This window comes from Polyodon spathula, chromosome 16, assembly GCF_017654505.1.
Source record: "Polyodon spathula isolate WHYD16114869_AA chromosome 16, ASM1765450v1, whole genome shotgun sequence".
Classification (NCBI taxonomy): domain Eukaryota; kingdom Metazoa; phylum Chordata; class Actinopteri; order Acipenseriformes; family Polyodontidae; genus Polyodon; species Polyodon spathula.
The window spans coordinates 37426964-37445223 of record NC_054549.1 but is presented as its reverse complement, the minus strand read 5'-3'; the positions used below and the strand labels follow the sequence as shown (position 1 = coordinate 37445223).

General features: G+C 42.3%; 1 protein-coding gene across 2 annotated transcripts in view; it reads left to right on the top strand.

Annotated features, from left to right (window-relative positions):
• LOC121328257 (semaphorin-3A-like) overlaps positions 1-14194 on the top strand; it is a 41081-nt gene extending 26887 nt beyond the window's left edge. For both annotated transcript variants that reach the window (XM_041272834.1, XM_041272835.1), the window contains 10 exons: positions 885-999; positions 5130-5199; positions 7938-8082; positions 8575-8794; positions 10115-10203; positions 10333-10374; positions 10484-10641; positions 10889-10950; positions 11962-12104; positions 13166-14194. In XM_041272834.1, the coding sequence (XP_041128768.1) occupies positions 885-999; positions 5130-5199; positions 7938-8082; positions 8575-8794; positions 10115-10203; positions 10333-10374; positions 10484-10641; positions 10889-10950; positions 11962-12104; positions 13166-13597 (1476 nt within the window). In that variant the 3' untranslated portion in view covers positions 13598-14194. The remainder of the gene's footprint in view (positions 1-884; positions 1000-5129; positions 5200-7937; positions 8083-8574; positions 8795-10114; positions 10204-10332; positions 10375-10483; positions 10642-10888; positions 10951-11961; positions 12105-13165) is intronic.
• The last annotated feature ends 4066 nt before the right edge of the window (positions 14195-18260 follow it).

Genomic DNA, 18260 nt, shown 5'->3' with positions numbered 1-18260 from the left:
CTTGGTGAATCCTGCTTTTTTATTATATTAGCTTGTTATCGTGTTGAAGGTCTCTGAATGGAAAACAAAATGAGTACCTAACAAACAATTTAGGCAATTTTCAATTTTTAACTAGCATGCATGCAATCTTATAATACAAACATATTCTCAGATATACAGCCTTAGTATTCATACATGCATACATCTAAACCCAGAGCCCAGACCCAGACCTTCAGAGATAATCATTACATCATTGGAACTTCAACTGGAACCGGGTTGTTTTTTCCAATGGGTGATTGACAAGCTCATTCCTGGCTGTTCATATTCAAACTGACCCACATGTGATGCTGTGCAGTAAGACTGAGATAGGGGCTTGTTTATTTCTCAAGACGTTACAGGTAGTGCTGTGATTGAAATACACATATACATATTAATCACCCAAAACTAATACAAATTAAATGTGAACAGAGACAACGTTATCAGGAACAGACCAGTTATATGAATTGAATGTATAATTAATAGATGCTTACTCAGATGTATTAGAAATTCACGCAATGGTTCATATATAATTACAATGTTACACAGAAACGTAAACAGAACGAAGCTCAGATACAGGTAACAGCCTTGCCCTAATGTCCACATTAAATATGAATCAATGTCTTTTTGCACAAGACGGTATATGTTTTATAATGATGCCCCATTCATACAGTAAGCACGTAGTGAACATTTGGCTAATATGTCGTCAGCACAGGTCACTAGTTGTAAGTGAGATAGGACATGGTCCAGTTTGCTATATAACATTCTAGCTATGTTAGAGCGGTGACGGGTGCACGATCCTGCTTCGTGCAGCCTCTTCCTTCCTGGGCTGGTGCTGATGGACGCGTGCTGCTGTGCTTCTCTTTCAGAATGACATTGGCGGGCAGCGCAGCCTGGTGAATAAGTGGAGCACGTTTCTCAAAGCACGCCTGGTGTGCTCCATCCCCGGGGTGGAGGGGATCCAGACGCACTTTGACGAGCTCCGTGAGTACCTGGGCCTCCTCTGCATTCATGAGAGCTTTTAATCTAGTCTCATCCAGAACAGCAGCGCATCACACCGCACTGGCCATTACACAAGCATCACGCTCAATCATGAAATCAGAATCTGACTAAAGAAAGTAGTCCAGTAGCCCATTTCCCTGTGGTTCAGCCTCTGTTGTTATGCATACAGGTTAGCAGGTGCTTTCCTCCTGAGTGCTGTACAGACCTGCGGCTCGGACTGGGAAACGACCTGTAACTTCAGCAGCAGCCTGGCTTTGACTGGCTGAGTTCTGGTTCCTGCAATACGAGATGGCCTGTGGTTAAACCCTGATTGGAATTTGCAAAGCCGGGTGGCATTCATATCTTCAGCAGGCTGCAAATGCTGATGAGACAAGATTATTGACATTACCAGTGGGCTGATTCATCTTCAGAAAGAAAAGGAAAGAAGATGATTGCAGATAGCAGTTTGTAAATGAGAGCCTAAGTAGGAGGTCTAAGGATCTAACAACTTTACCTGAGTAAAAGGATGAATTAGACTGTACTTTCAGGACTTGTTGCAGACCAGTTAAACTGATCTTAGTTCCACCACTAAAACCTGTAACCCTGCTCTGCAAGGGACGCTAGCCTTTGTATTTTTATTGTACTTAGTGTTGCTAATAATGTTATCAATAAATGCAAAGTTGAAGTGCATTGGCATTAAGTACTGTTTAGATAATTGAGATTGACCCCTACTAAACAAAAAGGAAACTACACTTCTAGAAGTTTCCCCTAGTAAAAGCATAGCACAGTGTAATAAAGTACAGCGAAAGTGTCAGCATTGTAAAGAGTAGTGCGGTAAAAAGGGTTCCCTGCATGGACCCTGCAGAATAGCCTGGCTATATCCATTTAGATTGAGAGAGCATGAGAGCATGAACATCCACTGAGAATAGACCATGCATTGAAATAAAGTCTTCTTGTTGTTCAAATACAGTACTAAAACACGACAGTTCCAAGCCTTCAGTCAGCAAACCCTGCCTAGGTTAAAAACATTGGCACCAGGGCATCTGCAAATTAGAGCCAGTTTGCTCCACAGCTGCTGCCAGAGCAAGGATCGCGCGCCAGCACAAGCAGCAAGCTTACTGAGTCCGCACATGGAAAGAAATGCTCTGGCCTGACCGGCAGTCTCAGATTGGCCTGTTTCTCCTTGTGTTATTCCAGCGGACTGAGTCTGCAGTTGGACGCGTGGCCGGAGAGCTTTGCCAGGAAAGCGTAACACTCCCTCTGTGAAAGTGCCTTTGTTCTGCTGTGTGGCCGGCCCGCCTCTAACATTACTGTAGCTCCTTACTCACAGGGTCAAGGATTTCCAATAGTTTGTCCAGTGTCGAGACATTCGCTGGAGCTTGGGAGGAGAAATTATAGGTGAAAAAACAAATACGTTTCAAAGTATATATACACATGTATTACCAGGACATTTCCCATGCACACAATAACACAAGCCACCCACAGCAGAATAAAGCTGTCAGCCATAATAAGAGGGGATTTCTTCAAAAAGGGCCAAGCAACAAACAAACTGTCAGCCCTATAAAGATAAAAAAAAAAAAAAAAAAAAAAAACCTGTCAAGTTATACAAGGCGCAAACTTGCACTCCCATTGAAAATGGTGAGCCCCAGTCTGAAGATATTTCACTGAAATGCAAAGGAATATTTTGAGTTTCATACAGGGAGTCTGCTAAAGGGATGGGTAGTCTTGTGTTCGTACACACAGTGCTTTGTAATTTTGCCGTTGAATAAGCGCTCTGCAGTAAGGATGTTATAGTAATCTCGGGTTACAGTTTTGTTGCGGTGCTGTTGCTTTTATTTCCAAGGTGAGAGAGGATTCCTGAGAAACAGCAAGGTTAAACAGCGTTCCGTTACACCACACAAGAAATGCAAACACATGCAGCATCGTTAGGAACACAGTCTTATTACATCCTTTAAACTCTTCTTGTTAATCAATAAGTCTGTGATGCAAGCACTGGTCTAACCGAAGACTCTATGTGTTTGTGTGTGTGTGTGTGTGTGTGTGTGTGTGTGTGTGTGTGTGTGTGTGTGTGTGTAATTGCCAACACAAAGGCTGCCTTTTTTTAATGTCAGTATTTTTAAACAATCATAGAAAACAGAAGGCAGACAGAGCAGCAAAATATAAAAAATTAGACATAAACATAAAACCATAAAACTTGATGTTTTTTTGGCTTAAGTGGTTCGTAACAAAAACAGATCATGTTTAACAAAAAAAAAAGTATTTTTTATATCCATTCCTTTCTTGTGTGAACTAAACACAGCCACTGTTCTGCAGGGAGTCTGTATTGTGCAGTGCTTCCCTTTATAACACTGAAAGAAGCCAGAGGGACTATTTGTGTTCCACCTTAAAAATGTGTAATAGTGTTATGGGGCCACGACCAGACCGCCTTAAAACTCATTCTACAGTATAAAGGGCTGCCTTAAAACACAAAGCTTTAACATCTGAGCTGTTTCTATGAATGCAGTACTAAGAACATAAGAAAGTTTACAAACGAGAGGAGGCCATTCGGCCCATCTTGCTCGTTTGGTTGTTAGTAGTTTATTGATCCCAAAATCTCATCAAGCAGCTTCTTGAAGGATCCCAGGGTGTCAGCTTCAACAACATTACTGGGGAGTTGATTCCAGACCCTCACAATTCTCTGTGTAAAAAAGTGCCTCCTATTTTCTGTTCTGAATGCCCCTTTCTCTAATCTCCATTTGTGACCCCTGGTCCTTGTTTCTTTTTTCAGGCTGATAAAGTCCCTTGGGCCGACACTGTCAATACCTTTTAGAATTTTGAATGCTTGAATTAGGTCGCCACGTAGTCTTCTTTGTTCAAGACTGAACAGATTCAATTCTTTTAGCCTGTCTGCATATGACATGCCTTTTAAGCCCGGAATACTTCTGGTCGCTCTTCTTTGTACTCTTTCTAGAGCAGCAATATCTTTTTTATAGCGAGGTGACCAGAACTGAACACAATATTCAAGATGAGGTCTTACTAGTGCATTGTACAGTTTTAACATTACTTCCCTTGATTTAAATTCAACACTTTTCACAATGTATCCGAGCATCTTGTTAGCCTTTTTTATAGCTTCCCCACATTGTCTAGATGAAGACATTTCTGAGTCAACAAAAACTCCTAGGTCTTTTTTATAGATACCTTCTCCAATTTCAGTATCTCCCATATGATATTTATAATGTACATTTTTATTTCCTGCGTGCAGTACCTTACACTTTTCTCTATTAAATGTCATTTGCCATGTGTCTGCCCAGTTCTGAATCTTGTCTAGATCATTTTGAATGACCTTTGCTGCTGCAACAGTGTTTGCCACTCCTCCTACTTTTGTGTCATCTGCAAATTTAACAAGTTTGCTTACTATACCAGAATCTAAATCATTAATGTAGATTAGGAATAGCAGAGGACCTAATACTGTTTTGTTTTAGACAAAATAGTTTTTTGAAGTACTTCATGAATATCAAGCTATATTATCCATCTAATCACACAGATTTACAAAAAAAAATGTGAGTAGAGGTCCAATTCTCAAATGATTGGAAAAATGACCAAAGACTGCCGACTTCCAGTATTACGGTCATACGTGCTGTATATATATATATATATATATATATATATATATATATATATATATATATATATATATATATATATATATATGTGTGTGTGTGTGTGTGTGTGTGTGTGTTTTACTTTTTTCTTCCAAGGGAGAAATGTTTCTATAATAAATCAGCAATTTCATCACTCACCTTTCCCCTCACCCTGAGATATTATCGGTTCCACCCAAAGACAATTGCCGTGGAATTCCAGGAATGTGAGGCCACCAGTATTTAGTCCAATTGTTTCCTGTGCGCATGACTGGGCTTAATCAACAGACCATATGCTATCACCCTTATGTAGAAAAGACACACAATAAAAAAGGTACGCATTCATCACATCCCAAACAAAGCTCAGGCTAGCGGTGTGGGTGCTGTCTGGGTGCTTCTACTCTATATAAGGGATAAGGTGGCAAACAGGATGCAGTTAGAAAAACAAACCAATAAACAGAATAATAGATGTGTGACCTTTTGGGGTTAAATTGTGTCTCCTTGTTTTCATTCTAGAGGATGTCTTCATTCTGCATGGGAAAGACAAGAAGAACCCATTGATCTACGGGCTTTTCACAACATCCAGGTACGCTGCTGTCCAGACAGGTCCAGTCCTTGTGCTGTCAAATAATGGACTCTTTACACGAAAACATGGCTCGCAATTAATTAATGCTGTTACAAGGGAGTCCATTCCAGGGGCTGAATTCAGCCAGCAATATTCAAGCTGGCTTTCTGGGTCATTGCTTTTCACTGAAGGGCTCGGCCCGAAGGGATTACGGTGCCGCATACTCGGCCCAAAGTATTTACATTGATGATTAAGGACATCCGTGAGATAAATGTGCAACTCCTGCTTTAAATATAGTGAGACTTTAAAAACCTAACATGTATGTTTCTGATTCTGGGCCAGATATGCTGTTATTTTTGTTGTTGTTGTTGTTGTTGTTGGTATTAGTGGCAGTCTGTACATCTTTTCAAAATTAAATTACAATATAATAAAATATATATATTATTTAACTTTTTTTTTTTTTAATAATAAGCAGATGTCTCATTTTATGAAGAAAAAAACATGCTGTATTTTCTATGGAAACTGTATGACTAATAACTGCTTGATGTGTACTGTATGATGGTTGAATCCAAGACTTTATGTGGTGATCTTTTTCCAAATACTTTTGGTTCAGAACTGAGGCCTCAAATTTAGCCCAACTGTTTCCACTTTCTCCTGCTTTGTCTAACCACTGTGCTTTGAGAACTTTAACCTAGTTGCAGCCCCTGTGGACAGAGCCAAGCTCTGGGAAGGGACAATTCCAAATGGCAGTTCTTCTAACTTGTTAAACATTTGGAGTGAATTATTCTGATGATTCATATTAGTCTTTTTTACCGCTGACACTGGGACACACATTGCTTACTGCTCACTCAGACTTCTCTGTGGATGTGGCCTAATTTCCCTTTAATTAATTCCAGACCAGATGAAAAGGACTGAATGCTGCTTGGGAGACCATCGGCATTAAAAAAAATCCAGTATAAGATACTCTTATTCAATGCTTGTTTTTGTTATACAGCTAATGTTATTATGAAATGATTGAGAAATTATTGGTTATTACCCCATTCAAATTCAGCTTGATGGTCTCCCTTGGTAAAGGCACTACTGTGTGGCGTGCAGGGTGAGTCATACAGTCAGGGGAGTCCAGGTTTGAATCCTGGCTGTGCAAAGGATTCCACAGGGAGCATGGCATGGGCCGAGGATTAGTGAGGGCAGGTGAGCTCATTCTAACACTTCCAGGACCGGCCATTGTCCTCCAGGGGCCCGTAACTCGCCAGCATCGGCTGTCAAGCTCCTGTGTGTAAAGAGGCAATTGACTTGACTGTGATATCGCAGGACGCCCACTGACCTTCGGTTCCCCTCAGCGTTCTTGGGAAGTTGATGTGGTATTAAATAATAATAATAATAATAATTCTGATTTATTTCATTGACTAATTGTGTTCTGATGATTCAATTCTTTACTACCACATTCCCTCTGTCACCCACCCAAATAACTCATCTGAGCTGCGCCCTGAACACAGCCTAAAATAAAGATAAACTAGAGGCGATAAGATCTGGGGTCTAGAAAGATGGGATTTAAACTAACAGATGGCATCTAAGAATCTGGGACAGCTGGTGTGTGTTTTTGGCTGCTATTTTTTTGGCACAATGAAAGGGTTCGCTGTCCAAGAAGTGAATGGTGGCGCTGATGTTGCTGCTTGATAAGGTTTATATAAAAGAAGTTGTATAAAGATACATATAGCTGACCCTGTCTTGTGAATTCTTGCAATCGTCTTAAATCTACAGAAATAAAAAGAGATGAGGTGACCTCCAGCTTCAGTACATACTTATTATAAACAGTCTTTACTGGAAAGAAAAGAAATTAAATCATATATCATGAAATGGCACACCTGTGTTGAAGTGAAAAATGGTAGTGAATCAGATCGCTTTACAGCTGTTAAGGGGGAGTGTTCACATCTTGTTTCATGCTTGTAATTCAGTGGTGTGTGCTTTGATGGGCGTGCTGTCTGAAACGCATTCCTGCACAGAGGGTACCAGCATGCCTGCATCCCTTGCGCAAGATCCAGACTAGATACAGGGGTTAGTGTTTCAATGTGAGATGTAGTGGCGCCTTCCTCGCGCTCAAAGAAACAAACTCACAGATTGAAAGAATTAACAGAATTACTTAGCAATAGCAAAAACCAGTGGTTTCATGTTATCTGTTCAAGATTTGATTTTTTTACACAGGAATGCGCGTAAAATTATCAGAATGAGGGCTGACCTTCAGATTTGACTGTGTGTAGCGGAGACACGCATTATTACTGTACCAAGCCACGCGGCTTCCTGGCAGCGCTCTGCAGGGACTCTGGCTACCTCGTCCAGAAGCGTGCGCTTCAGTTGCTCTGAGTAATCGTGCTGCCTTGCTCACAGATCCCCATCGGCTCTGTATAACGGGAAAATAGGAATCAATTATTGAAAGGCAAACCTTTCCAGTCTTTCAACAGAATAGCTGTTATTGCAATCACAACCCCCTGGAATTCATTAGGAACTTGTCTGGTGGTTCGTGCTTGCTTTATTTTTTGTTGTTTTTTGCAGTTATCATAATTGTACTGAACTTCTGCTTACATGTCAACCACTTGAGCCACGTACTTGCCAGACGAGGAGGCTTGAGATGTCAAGCACTATGATTAGAATTCTGGGGAGTAAATTGCTGAGCTGATTTCACCCTTGCTGTTTCTGGTCCTGCTGAACCTGTGGTCGTCGTTTCAAAGTGTAACTCCCTGAACTTTCCTCTCGTTTCCCAGCAACGTGCTGAACGGCTCGGCGGTGTGTGTGTATAAAATGGAGGACATCGTGACAGCGTTTAAAGGGCATTTCTCACACAAGGAGGGTCCGGAGTACAAGTGGGTGGAGTACACTGGCAGAGTGCCCTTCCCACGGCCTGGCACAGTAAGTTAACGGTCTAAATTAACTGTGCTAATTAGTCATAGCGGCCTCTATTCATCTAACTGTCAGTAATGAGTGGTTTTTTATTTTTCTTTTTTTATTTAGTGATTTTTTTTCTTAAATGGGGAGTGGTTCATTGAAGTTTCACCCCCTCCCAAAAAAAAAGTGAAAACAGACCTTATTTATTCCTTAAACATGTTTTGAATCTCTTACGGTTTCAGATTATTGTAGTGGATTTGTGTTGCAAATCTGACTGTGTGTGGTGCAAGCAATTTCACAAGGATTGTGGCATGCAGTCTCTTTTCAGATGATGCTTTGATCAGTAACAAAGAATTAGAAAACTGCCCATCAACAATCCTTCTCAAGAATTTTTTTGGTTTGACACATGGATGAATAGACACTGTTATTTCCTGACATTTGTCAAGCAAATCCCTTTCTAATCCTGGTATGAATATCTGAAGCCTCTGACATGGTCTGCTCTCTGCTGCCCCCTAGTGCCCCAGCAGCACATATGGGAACTACAGGTCGACTCGCGAATACCCAGACGATGTCATCTTCTTCAGCCGCACGCACCCGCTGATGTTTGATGCCGTGTACCCTGTGAATCGGCGCCCTCTGTTGGTCAGGATAGGGGTGGACTACAAGTTCTCCAGGCTGACCGTGGACCGCGTGGAGGCCGTGGACGGGCAGTATGACATCATGTTCATAGGAACAGGTGAGAGAGCGTCGCGTTCCTCTCGGCCGACACAAGCTCTCGATTCAAAGATACTTACACCCTCAGTGGTGCTGTCACAACCAATTAGAGGGGATTTTGGTTTTGGGATGCCCCTGACTTGGGAAATGAGTGAATTAGATTGATCGTTAACCTTCCCTTTTTATTTATGTTTGTAAATGTTCAGAGTAGTTTTGCATGACCTTTGGAAAGGGTTTTGAACTGTTTTGGAAAAACCCGGCAACTTTATTGAAGCTGCTGGAACTTTTAATTCCACTTCCACATCCTCGTTCCGGGTAGAAATTCCACAAAGAAATTGGAAGTTACAGCAGCTTGGAAAGGACTGTTTGAGCAGGAGCAAGGAACTGTCCGTTACGATTGCAAATGTCATGAAGACGTAAGGGAAAGTAAAAAAAAATAATAATACAAAAGTTACATTGTAATTCGAAGCATTCTTTAAACTCAGCCACAACAAAGATAATACCTACCCATTGGACTGGCCACTTGAAACGCCTCCCTTTAGTTTAGAAGGGCACTGGGTTTTGTGATTTACTGGTACTGGTTACCTGGGAGAGTGATGTGTGGCATGCTGGGGTCTGTCCCTCTTTTTTCATCCATGACGCCTGCTATTACAGACCTAAATGATTAATCGCACGCTATGTGTTAATAACCAGACAGTAGCAAGGCCTGGGCTGACAGAAGGTTAATTCGCCTATTTGCTGTGTTCACACTCAACAAAGGGTTACTTTGTTGAACGATTTGAATGATTTCATTAAATACCCTCCCAATTAGGAAAGCTGCAGAGGTTATGTTTATTGTAGGGCTGAGAGCGTTGATGAACAAAACCTTCCTTCAGCCAGGCATTCAGAAAAACATTTTGGCAGGACAGATTGCTATGACGGATAGACCCTGCACAGAAAATGACTGTTTAATAACAGTAATTCCTATAACAGCATTAACACCAATAATACTAATACGTCTACCCTTTTAGACGTTCACCACTGTATTTTTGCAGGGTGTTTTTGCAGGTTTCCCCAGCTTTTCCCATGGCTATACTAAACATTTGCAGTACCATAGCTCCACTGGTTTTCCATGTTTAATAACATGCTTTACCGTACCTCATTATTCTTTCCAATGCTTACCTGTGCTTTCACTTTGCTTCATTACACTTTGCTGTGCTTTTACCATGGGGCATGTTTAGAAGGCAATGACTAATAATAATACCCCTAAACAATGATGTTAACAAACGTTTGTTCAGTTCTGGCTCTGAGGGTGTTCTCTGGCGTTAGAGTGACTCTGAGTTTGTGTCTGCTGCTGTCACAGATACGGGCGTGGTGCTGAAATCCATCTATCTGACAAAAGGACTCCAGGAAGCTCAGGAGATCACCCTGGAGGAACTGGAGGTCTTCCAGGTAAGGCGCTCCCCATTGAGCAGAGCTCACAGTCCTGTCTGCCCACCTCTTCCCCTGCAGAGACCCGTGCAGGCTCCAAGTCTCAGCAATGATAAACTGGAAACCTTTTTTTTTTTTGCTTCTCTGTAGGACAAATCTGCAATCACTTCGATGGCTCTGTCCCAGAAAAGGGTAAGAGAATGATCCTGAATTCATTCGATTCACAGACTGTAGACCACCTGAGCGCTTAAAGAAGCCGTGGGTGATAATGTGGGCTGCCTCCCTCTCTGTCTCTTTGCAGCAGTGGCTGTACGTGGGTTCACGGGGCGGGCTGGCCCAGCTGTCTCTATACCAGTGTGAACTGTACGGGAAGGCATGTGCCGAGTGCTGCCTGGCTCGGGACCCCTACTGCACCTGGGACGGGACGTCCTGCAGCCCCTTCATCCCCATCTCCCGCAGGTGAGCCCCCAGGAAGACCCCAATGTAATGTTCAGTTTATCATTACTTTGTGAGATTAACCCTTGAAGGGCCGGGATGATGTAAACACGATTGTACTGAAGTGTCATTCTGGGCCCGTGATCGGGTAAACGTGATAAAAAAAGAGTCAACTACAGAAAAAGCAATAACTGGTCCTGGGGGAGCACCCTGCTGAAAAACACTTGGCCCTTAAATAAAGGGTTAAGCCTTCTCATTGCTTTCCTTGCAGACGGAACGCCAGACAGGCTGGAGGGAGTGGAAATCCGCTGGTCCAGTGCTACAGCCAAGGAGGTGAGAGGCGTCCACCCTTACATGCAGATCTAATGCAATGCCAATGCAGTGGTCCTGTACTGAGGGACACTGCTAGCACAAGGGCAGCTACAATGGTGTGACGCTGCTATTGGTACCACAGTGGTAACATTTTCAACCAGTAAACACTGCGTGTTTATCACTGCAGGCCCAGTGTGGTCTCTGTTCACACAAAGCAAGAGCTCAGTGAGCAGCCAGCAATGGATGAATAACCCCGTTTCAGCACTGCTGGGTTAATAGCACGACATTGGGGTTTGCAGCAGGCACAGGGTCATTGACCCTTTCTGCACATTTTGAAGCCCTGAGAAATTATAATTATCCTGTCTGTGATGGAGTGGAGCTTTAAACCAACAAACACTTCACCCTGCAGAGGCACTGAGACTGTGGGAGCGATTCTTACAGCTCTATTAATTAATTAAGGGCTGAAACAACAGACCCTGTCTGTGCTGCATTGCCACCCCCGTCTCCCTCTCAGTCCCCAAGCTCCCCCTGGAGTGGGAGAATCAGTTCTTCTGCACGCTGCTGTTATACTACAGCCTCTGTACTGAGGGTTATACACATAATACATGCTTTCCTCCTCATTCAGTGCAATTATATCATTAGATTAGGAGAGACCAATACGACTGGTAATTATTGTTGCCCAGAATAATGAAACAAAGTCTTTCAAGAACCAATACACAAAAAAAATTAAAAATCTAAATAGGTCTTCGGGGCTTTTTTCAGTTTTTTAGTTATTATTGGTTATTATTATTAACAGAAGCAAACTGCAACCGAAAATTTCAAGCCCTACATAGGAAACGGAAACTCCTTTTGACATCTTTGCAGTTTGTCCCTTATGAGGGCCCTATTCATTAAGCATTTACCAGAGTGTCAGATTAACACCAAGAAAAAACAAATGTTAAAAACGCTTGAGATGAAGCAGCTGGGAGGCGCTGTTGCTTCCACAGTGAATGCTGCCTTACAATTTCTCAACACCTTGCACCTTGTCTGCAGCTGCCATGCAGGTGAAGCCGGAGGAGAAGGTGATGCTGGTGGCAGAGGGAAACGGCACCTTCCTGGAGTGTCTGCCGAAATCACGGCACGCCATGGTCACCTGGCTGCGCAAGGGCAACCAGACCAACCAGGAGCTGGAGAAGGTGAGGGGCACCGGGGCGGCGGGCTGGGGGCGCTGGGCAGGGCTAGGCAGGGGGCGGGGGTGGTCCTAGCTTGGAATGGGTTGTCATCTTAGCCCATTGAATTACATGGTAATGCTGAAGCTGGATGCAAACCAGTCTTACCATTCAACAGTCAGCTTTCATAATTCCTGTTCAAAGACTTAGAAAGGAAACTCATTCAATGTATTCAGATTAGTCATTGATATCAAACTAACGGGAAGAGCAAGAGCTTTTCCTGTTCAAAGATTAGGAGTGGGAAATGAAGGCTTCAAGAAAAGCCAGTTCTCTCCCAGGTTTTCTGTACTTCTTTAGTTTATGTTATCGGCTCACGCTTTGTTTTTACGATAACCTTTTTAGTTTATTAACTGTTAACTGTCACTTATTAACATGTTAACACATGGTGTTCATGTAGCGTTAATGGTTAGTTAATATAGCACACTAAAATGGTTGCCGTAAAACCTTATCTAGATGCCTATCAGTGCACAATTGTTTTCATTGTGTATCTCTACAGACTCTTATACACTTTTACCACAGTATTGTTGCACAGTATGTTTGCAGATTAAGACGTTTCCCACAGTATTCTTGTGTGCTATCTGTGCATTTTATCATGCTTCTCCAATTGTTACTTGTGCTGTGCATTTAACATAGTTCCCCCTGGTTTGTCATGCTTATTGTTATTACACCATACCTTGCTATTCTTTAAAATGCTTATCTATGCTTTCACTATGCTTTATTACACTTTGCTGTGCTTTTACTATGGTATACTGTTCTAAGGGGAAGGGGACTGGATTCTAACAACTGGTTTGTATCTGTGTGTGTGTGTGTGTGTGGGTGTGTGTGTGTGTGTGTGTGTGTGTGTGTGTGTGTGTGTGTGGGTGTGTGTGTGTGTGTGTGTGTGTGTGTGTGTGTGTGTGTGTGTGTGTGTGTGTGTGTGTGTGTGTGTGTGTGTGTGTGTGTGTGTGTGTGGTGTGTGTGTGTGTGTGTGTGTGTGTGTGTGTGTGTGTGTGTGTGTGTGTGTGTGTGTGTGTGTGTGTGTTCTCCAGGTGACGGCAGGAGAGCAGCTAATCCTGATTGAACAGGGGATTCTGATCCGCCGGGCTGAACCAGCTCACTCCGGAACCTATTACTGCCAGCTGGAGGAGCACGGCTTCCGCTGGACCGCCCTGAGGGTGCAGCTGACCGTGATGAGCCCCGAGCGAGAGGGGGGCGCCTGGGAGCACCCCCCCGCCCCCATGAGCCACGGACAGCAGCCCTGGTACCGGGACATCATGACCCTCATCAACTACCCCTCCAAGATGGATGACTACTGCGAGCAGGTGTGGCGCAGGGAGACCAAGAAGAGAAAGAAGGATAAGACCCGCCCCGGGTCCATCAGAGGGAGTAGCAATGAGAAGCTGAAGTCAGGGACGCCGGGAGGGAGGAAGAACAGAAGCAAACTGCAGCCCAAGTCCCTGAGATCGCCTCGCAGCACCTAGCAGCGTCAGCGCCGGTGTGAACGCCAGTCACGCTGCCTCTTGATATTCAGCAATTCAAAAAAACATTCTCCCGCTGCAAAAACACACTTCTCCAGGAGACAGCAATGGAGTGCAGCACACAGACTGAATAGAAGTAGGGGGGCCATTTATTTAACCCCCCCCCCCCCCGCCCCCTTTACTTTTTAATTTATTTTGTAACCTTTTTTTTGGTATTGTTTTAATGGGACCGCCGCAGTGCTTTGTGTCATCCAGTGGCTGATCAGCACGAGATGGACTGAGGACACTGATTCAGCCCGCTTCAGCTGCTTCGCTCAATAAGGGGTTAAGAGAAAGCTTGCACTAGTATCACATTTCAAATGTGTCAGTGGCTCCCAACACAAGGAGAGCAGCCATTACTTTTGGTTTCTGGGGCTGGTGCTGTATTGAGTCTGGGGGTTGCACCTTTCATCTGCAGTGAAAGATTAACTACGGTGTAGGGAAGCATGGTAGAAGAATAGTCAAGTGTAGAAAAGCATGGTGAAGTGTGGTAGAGCATTGGTACAAAACATGATGAAGAAGCTGGATGAAGAACGTATCACACAATGAACACAGACAAATTATATAAATTATATATATATATATATATATATATATATATAATATATATATATATATATATATATATATATATATATATAGTAAGGATCAGTTATCAGTTAAATTATTGGTTGAAATAGTTTCTTGCTAGTTGTATTCCCTTAGCAATTATCTTATTTGCTTTTGCACTTCCTTCAAAATAGAACCTTATAGTTTTTTGTAGTGTAACTAGACATTTAGTGTGAATTGATTTACAGATACTTTAACAATCAGATTGTATTTACCCAGGTACCACGTATGCCTGTGACAGACAAATGTTTTGGAATTCAAGAGAAATCTGGAAGACATTTGGCCTCACAATCCGTGACAGTAAAGCGATGTTGATATGTTTCGTTATTATTGTATACATTGTATTTATTACCCCATTCATATGTTAGATTAGATTACATCTGATGTTAAATTATAAAAGATTTGTGCTATAATCTATTTTTCTTATGCTATTGCTCATTTTTCAGGACTGTTATCATAGAATCTCTGACGTCAGTTCTGCTAATTTCAATTCTACTGTCTGTTCATGCCACTGGCAGTTTGGCTATAAGGGGTACAGTTATCATTAACTGTTTTGTAGATGCTGAACTGGAATCATTCCTCATGCTACTCAATCACATGACAAGACAACAATAAAGTTGAAAAGCTGTCAATCACTTAGCAGCAGATTGATCTTCTCTTGCTAGTAAAGTGAACTACAGCATGTGATCTTCAGGATACTCCTTACGCCAACTCCTAATTTAAAAAGCTTACTGTGGCATGCTTCTGCAATGGTAAAAGCACAGCAAAGCAAAACACAGCACAGCCAAGTACATTAAACCACAGAACAGAAAATACAAAGTTATAAGCATGGGAACTTGAAATATATTGCACTATAAAGATTTGGAAAGGCATATGAATAGAGCAGAGTTCTATAAAAAGATACTGGAATTCTTTCTGCAGCAAGTCAATAAAGCTGCTATACTGTGGAAGGGGCAACATTAGAAAACAAATTGCAGTAATGAATAAGAAGTTGTGTCACTGCTGAAGGTAGAAGGTAACCCAGGCTTGCACAGTATTGTCTGTTAGGAGACGCATTCATTACCAGCAGATTTGCATCCCAAACTGGTATCCAATTCTCTGTTTTTTTTTTCTCCCCCAGTTATAATAGCATTAACACAACATGGTTTAAACCACTGCACTCTACCCCAGATTTGACTTGTGTCCGCCAGTCCAAGGTAGCACTAATCAGGCTTTGTGGAGATGCGAGCACTGTGAGTAATTCACACTCTGATCTGGAATCCATGTAGTAACAGTAAACAGGGCTCCCTGAAGAAAGCAGGCCAGCAGATCAAAGGGTTCCTCCCAGCCCGTGGCTCCCACATGGGAAGAGGCTTGGGTTCAGAGCAGATGCTCTCTTGATTTGATGCGGTGACTGAGTGGCAAGGTGCCTGGAACCGCAGAACAGTGGGACTGGGTGCCAGCAAACCCAGAGAAAATCACTCCAGGCTGGACACGGAGTGGAAAGCGAGCGCGCTTGCCTTTGAAGCGGGGAGCTGCTCAGCTGGCTGCAATGTGCTCTGGGGGTCCCATCCAAGAGGCACATTTTCTGCAGCCTACAGCTTGCTTCAAGTTGCTTTGTATTGAATGGGGTACTGTAAAGTCAGCATGCAGCTTTTTCAATGCTAACCCATTATGAAAGTTGCCGACCGACCAAGGCTCACTGCATGTCCCTGTGAACATGATGCCTTTCAGGTTCGCTTGACAAGGGAACCCTTCCTTGAGTCTAATAAGGGTCCACAGTAAAATCACTCCAAGGCTTTATTACCCGCAGTGGCAGCCGCCCTGGATTAAATCAGAATGACCGCGCAATTTCTTACAGTTACATAATAGCGCAGTTATTATAAACAATTGCATTGCATCAAGTTTCTGAATGAACCTCCATTTCAGGCAACTTTTCTCCCATTACCCTGCCCACTGCACTTCTTACACTGCTATCACCGTTGAGTATATGGGCTGGTGAGACTTCATGAGTTGCATTAGCAGTTGACTCATTGTTTAAGAATCCGGTGAGGTCAGTGGAAAAGCCTGGCTGCCTGTCAAATTGCCACCCCCAAGTCCAGCCACTCACACTGGGATTCCTCTTGGTGTATTGCACTGCTTGTGAGTTCCAGTCAGCTCGAGGTTCTCTGGTAACAACGGCATTGTCTGAATCCAAACCCTCACAAGGACAGGGGTACGGCGATCCTTTCCAGACCTCTACAGTAGACTGCTTCCATTCCCGCTCTTTATTTTTGTCGGCTTAAGTCGGCTTACATGCATAATAAAATCAAATGATCATTTAATAACAATGACAATTGTCAAAAGACAAAAATGTATTGAGTTAAGAAGAACGTGTATTCATTGCAACTACAGTATAAAACACATTTCTTCATTCAAGAAACATTTGGGCAATGAGCTACAATATATACCTGTACTGCGATATGATATGTCATGTATTTGATTGTCACGCCCCTAATGCTGATGACTGCTGCATTAATGTTTGAAGCATTATAGCTAGCAATGTGGAGTTTGAAGAATGTATTGGTAGGTTTCACAACACTTTGTGCATGTTTAAACTGTGCTGCCCAGTGATAGCGAATCTAGTGTTGACATTCTTTTACTGTTACAAAAGAAGCAGATGTTTAGAGAATGACTAGCAAAGAACACATTTGCAAAGTGGAACTCTGGTGGTTCTCAGACATTGCTTAACATGGAATGCATTTTCAGTGCTAGTTAAAACAGGACGGAAATAATTTAAAACTACCAGTGTTGTGCCTGACCTCATTTACATCCTATAATTGAAACAATTACTATCATAATAATATGATAATAATATGTTGACAGCATGGGTACGTCTATTGAGTTAATATTTTGTGTATTTAATTTCTTTTTTTGTTCTGTAATGTAAATTGATATAGTTTTTGGAACTGTGTATATATTTTGTATGTCTGTTATTTTGAAGGATGCTGTTTGTTTGTTTTTACCCTCTTATAATAAAATGCTTCCCTTTGTGCATCAATTTGTCTCTCTCAGTTTAAATTCACAGCTAGCATGAAACTCAACCCTCACACTAACAAACACTCTTACAATAGAATCCAACCAAAAACATCACAAGAGAGAATGCTGGACAGTTGTTCTGTAATTGTTTCTAATAGCACAGAGAAGTAACAGTTTTTTTTTTTTTTGCATTGTACTCTGGCTTTACTAAGACATTTGTCTCAATTAAACTGTCACTGGATAGATGACAGTGCCCTGGCTGATTGCAATCTATTACTAGGGATTACGAATTGCTCACAGATGCTTCCCTTCAATTACACTTGATAAAGAGATGAAACAACATTTGGATTTCCACTCATCGGTTTATAGAGACTCAGAGCGACCCTAAATCAGATCTCTGCACACGGCCTGGCAAAAATATCACAAGTCCTGGTTCTGAAGCTGCTAAGACAGCAGGCAACTCCGACATCAATATGTCAGATATACTGTCTTGGCGATCTTGACTGAAGGGAGATGCAGCTTCTATATTTCACTGAATATATATCAGGAATACCATGTGCGCTGAAAACTAAGGATGGTGTGTTACGTAGTGATACTATTGTGTTAATAACAACACATGTATTGCAAATATAGTTGAAGGAGTATGTAGGAAATGCATTGAAATGAATTATAATCATTCTTATCTAGTTTTGATGTAGCTGTGAAGCAAGCATGCAAGAACTACAGATTTGTAAACGCAGAAGCAAGTTATTTCTGTTTCACTGTAGTCTGCCATGAAGTTTTTTACTGCGCACATGGCGACACCAAGTGGACAAAGTAAGCGCTGCTTGAACAGGTATTACAGAAAGCACAGGTGAGCTCTTCAGGGGAATGCTGACGCACAGTGTTGCTCTTTAAAACAGAACAAAGACTTCCTGCAATCATGACAAGATATTCATATAATCAAATGATACAAAATCTTGTTAAGAAAATTTGTTATCTGGCTGCTGAGACTAGACACAGTGTTAACACAGGTATTATT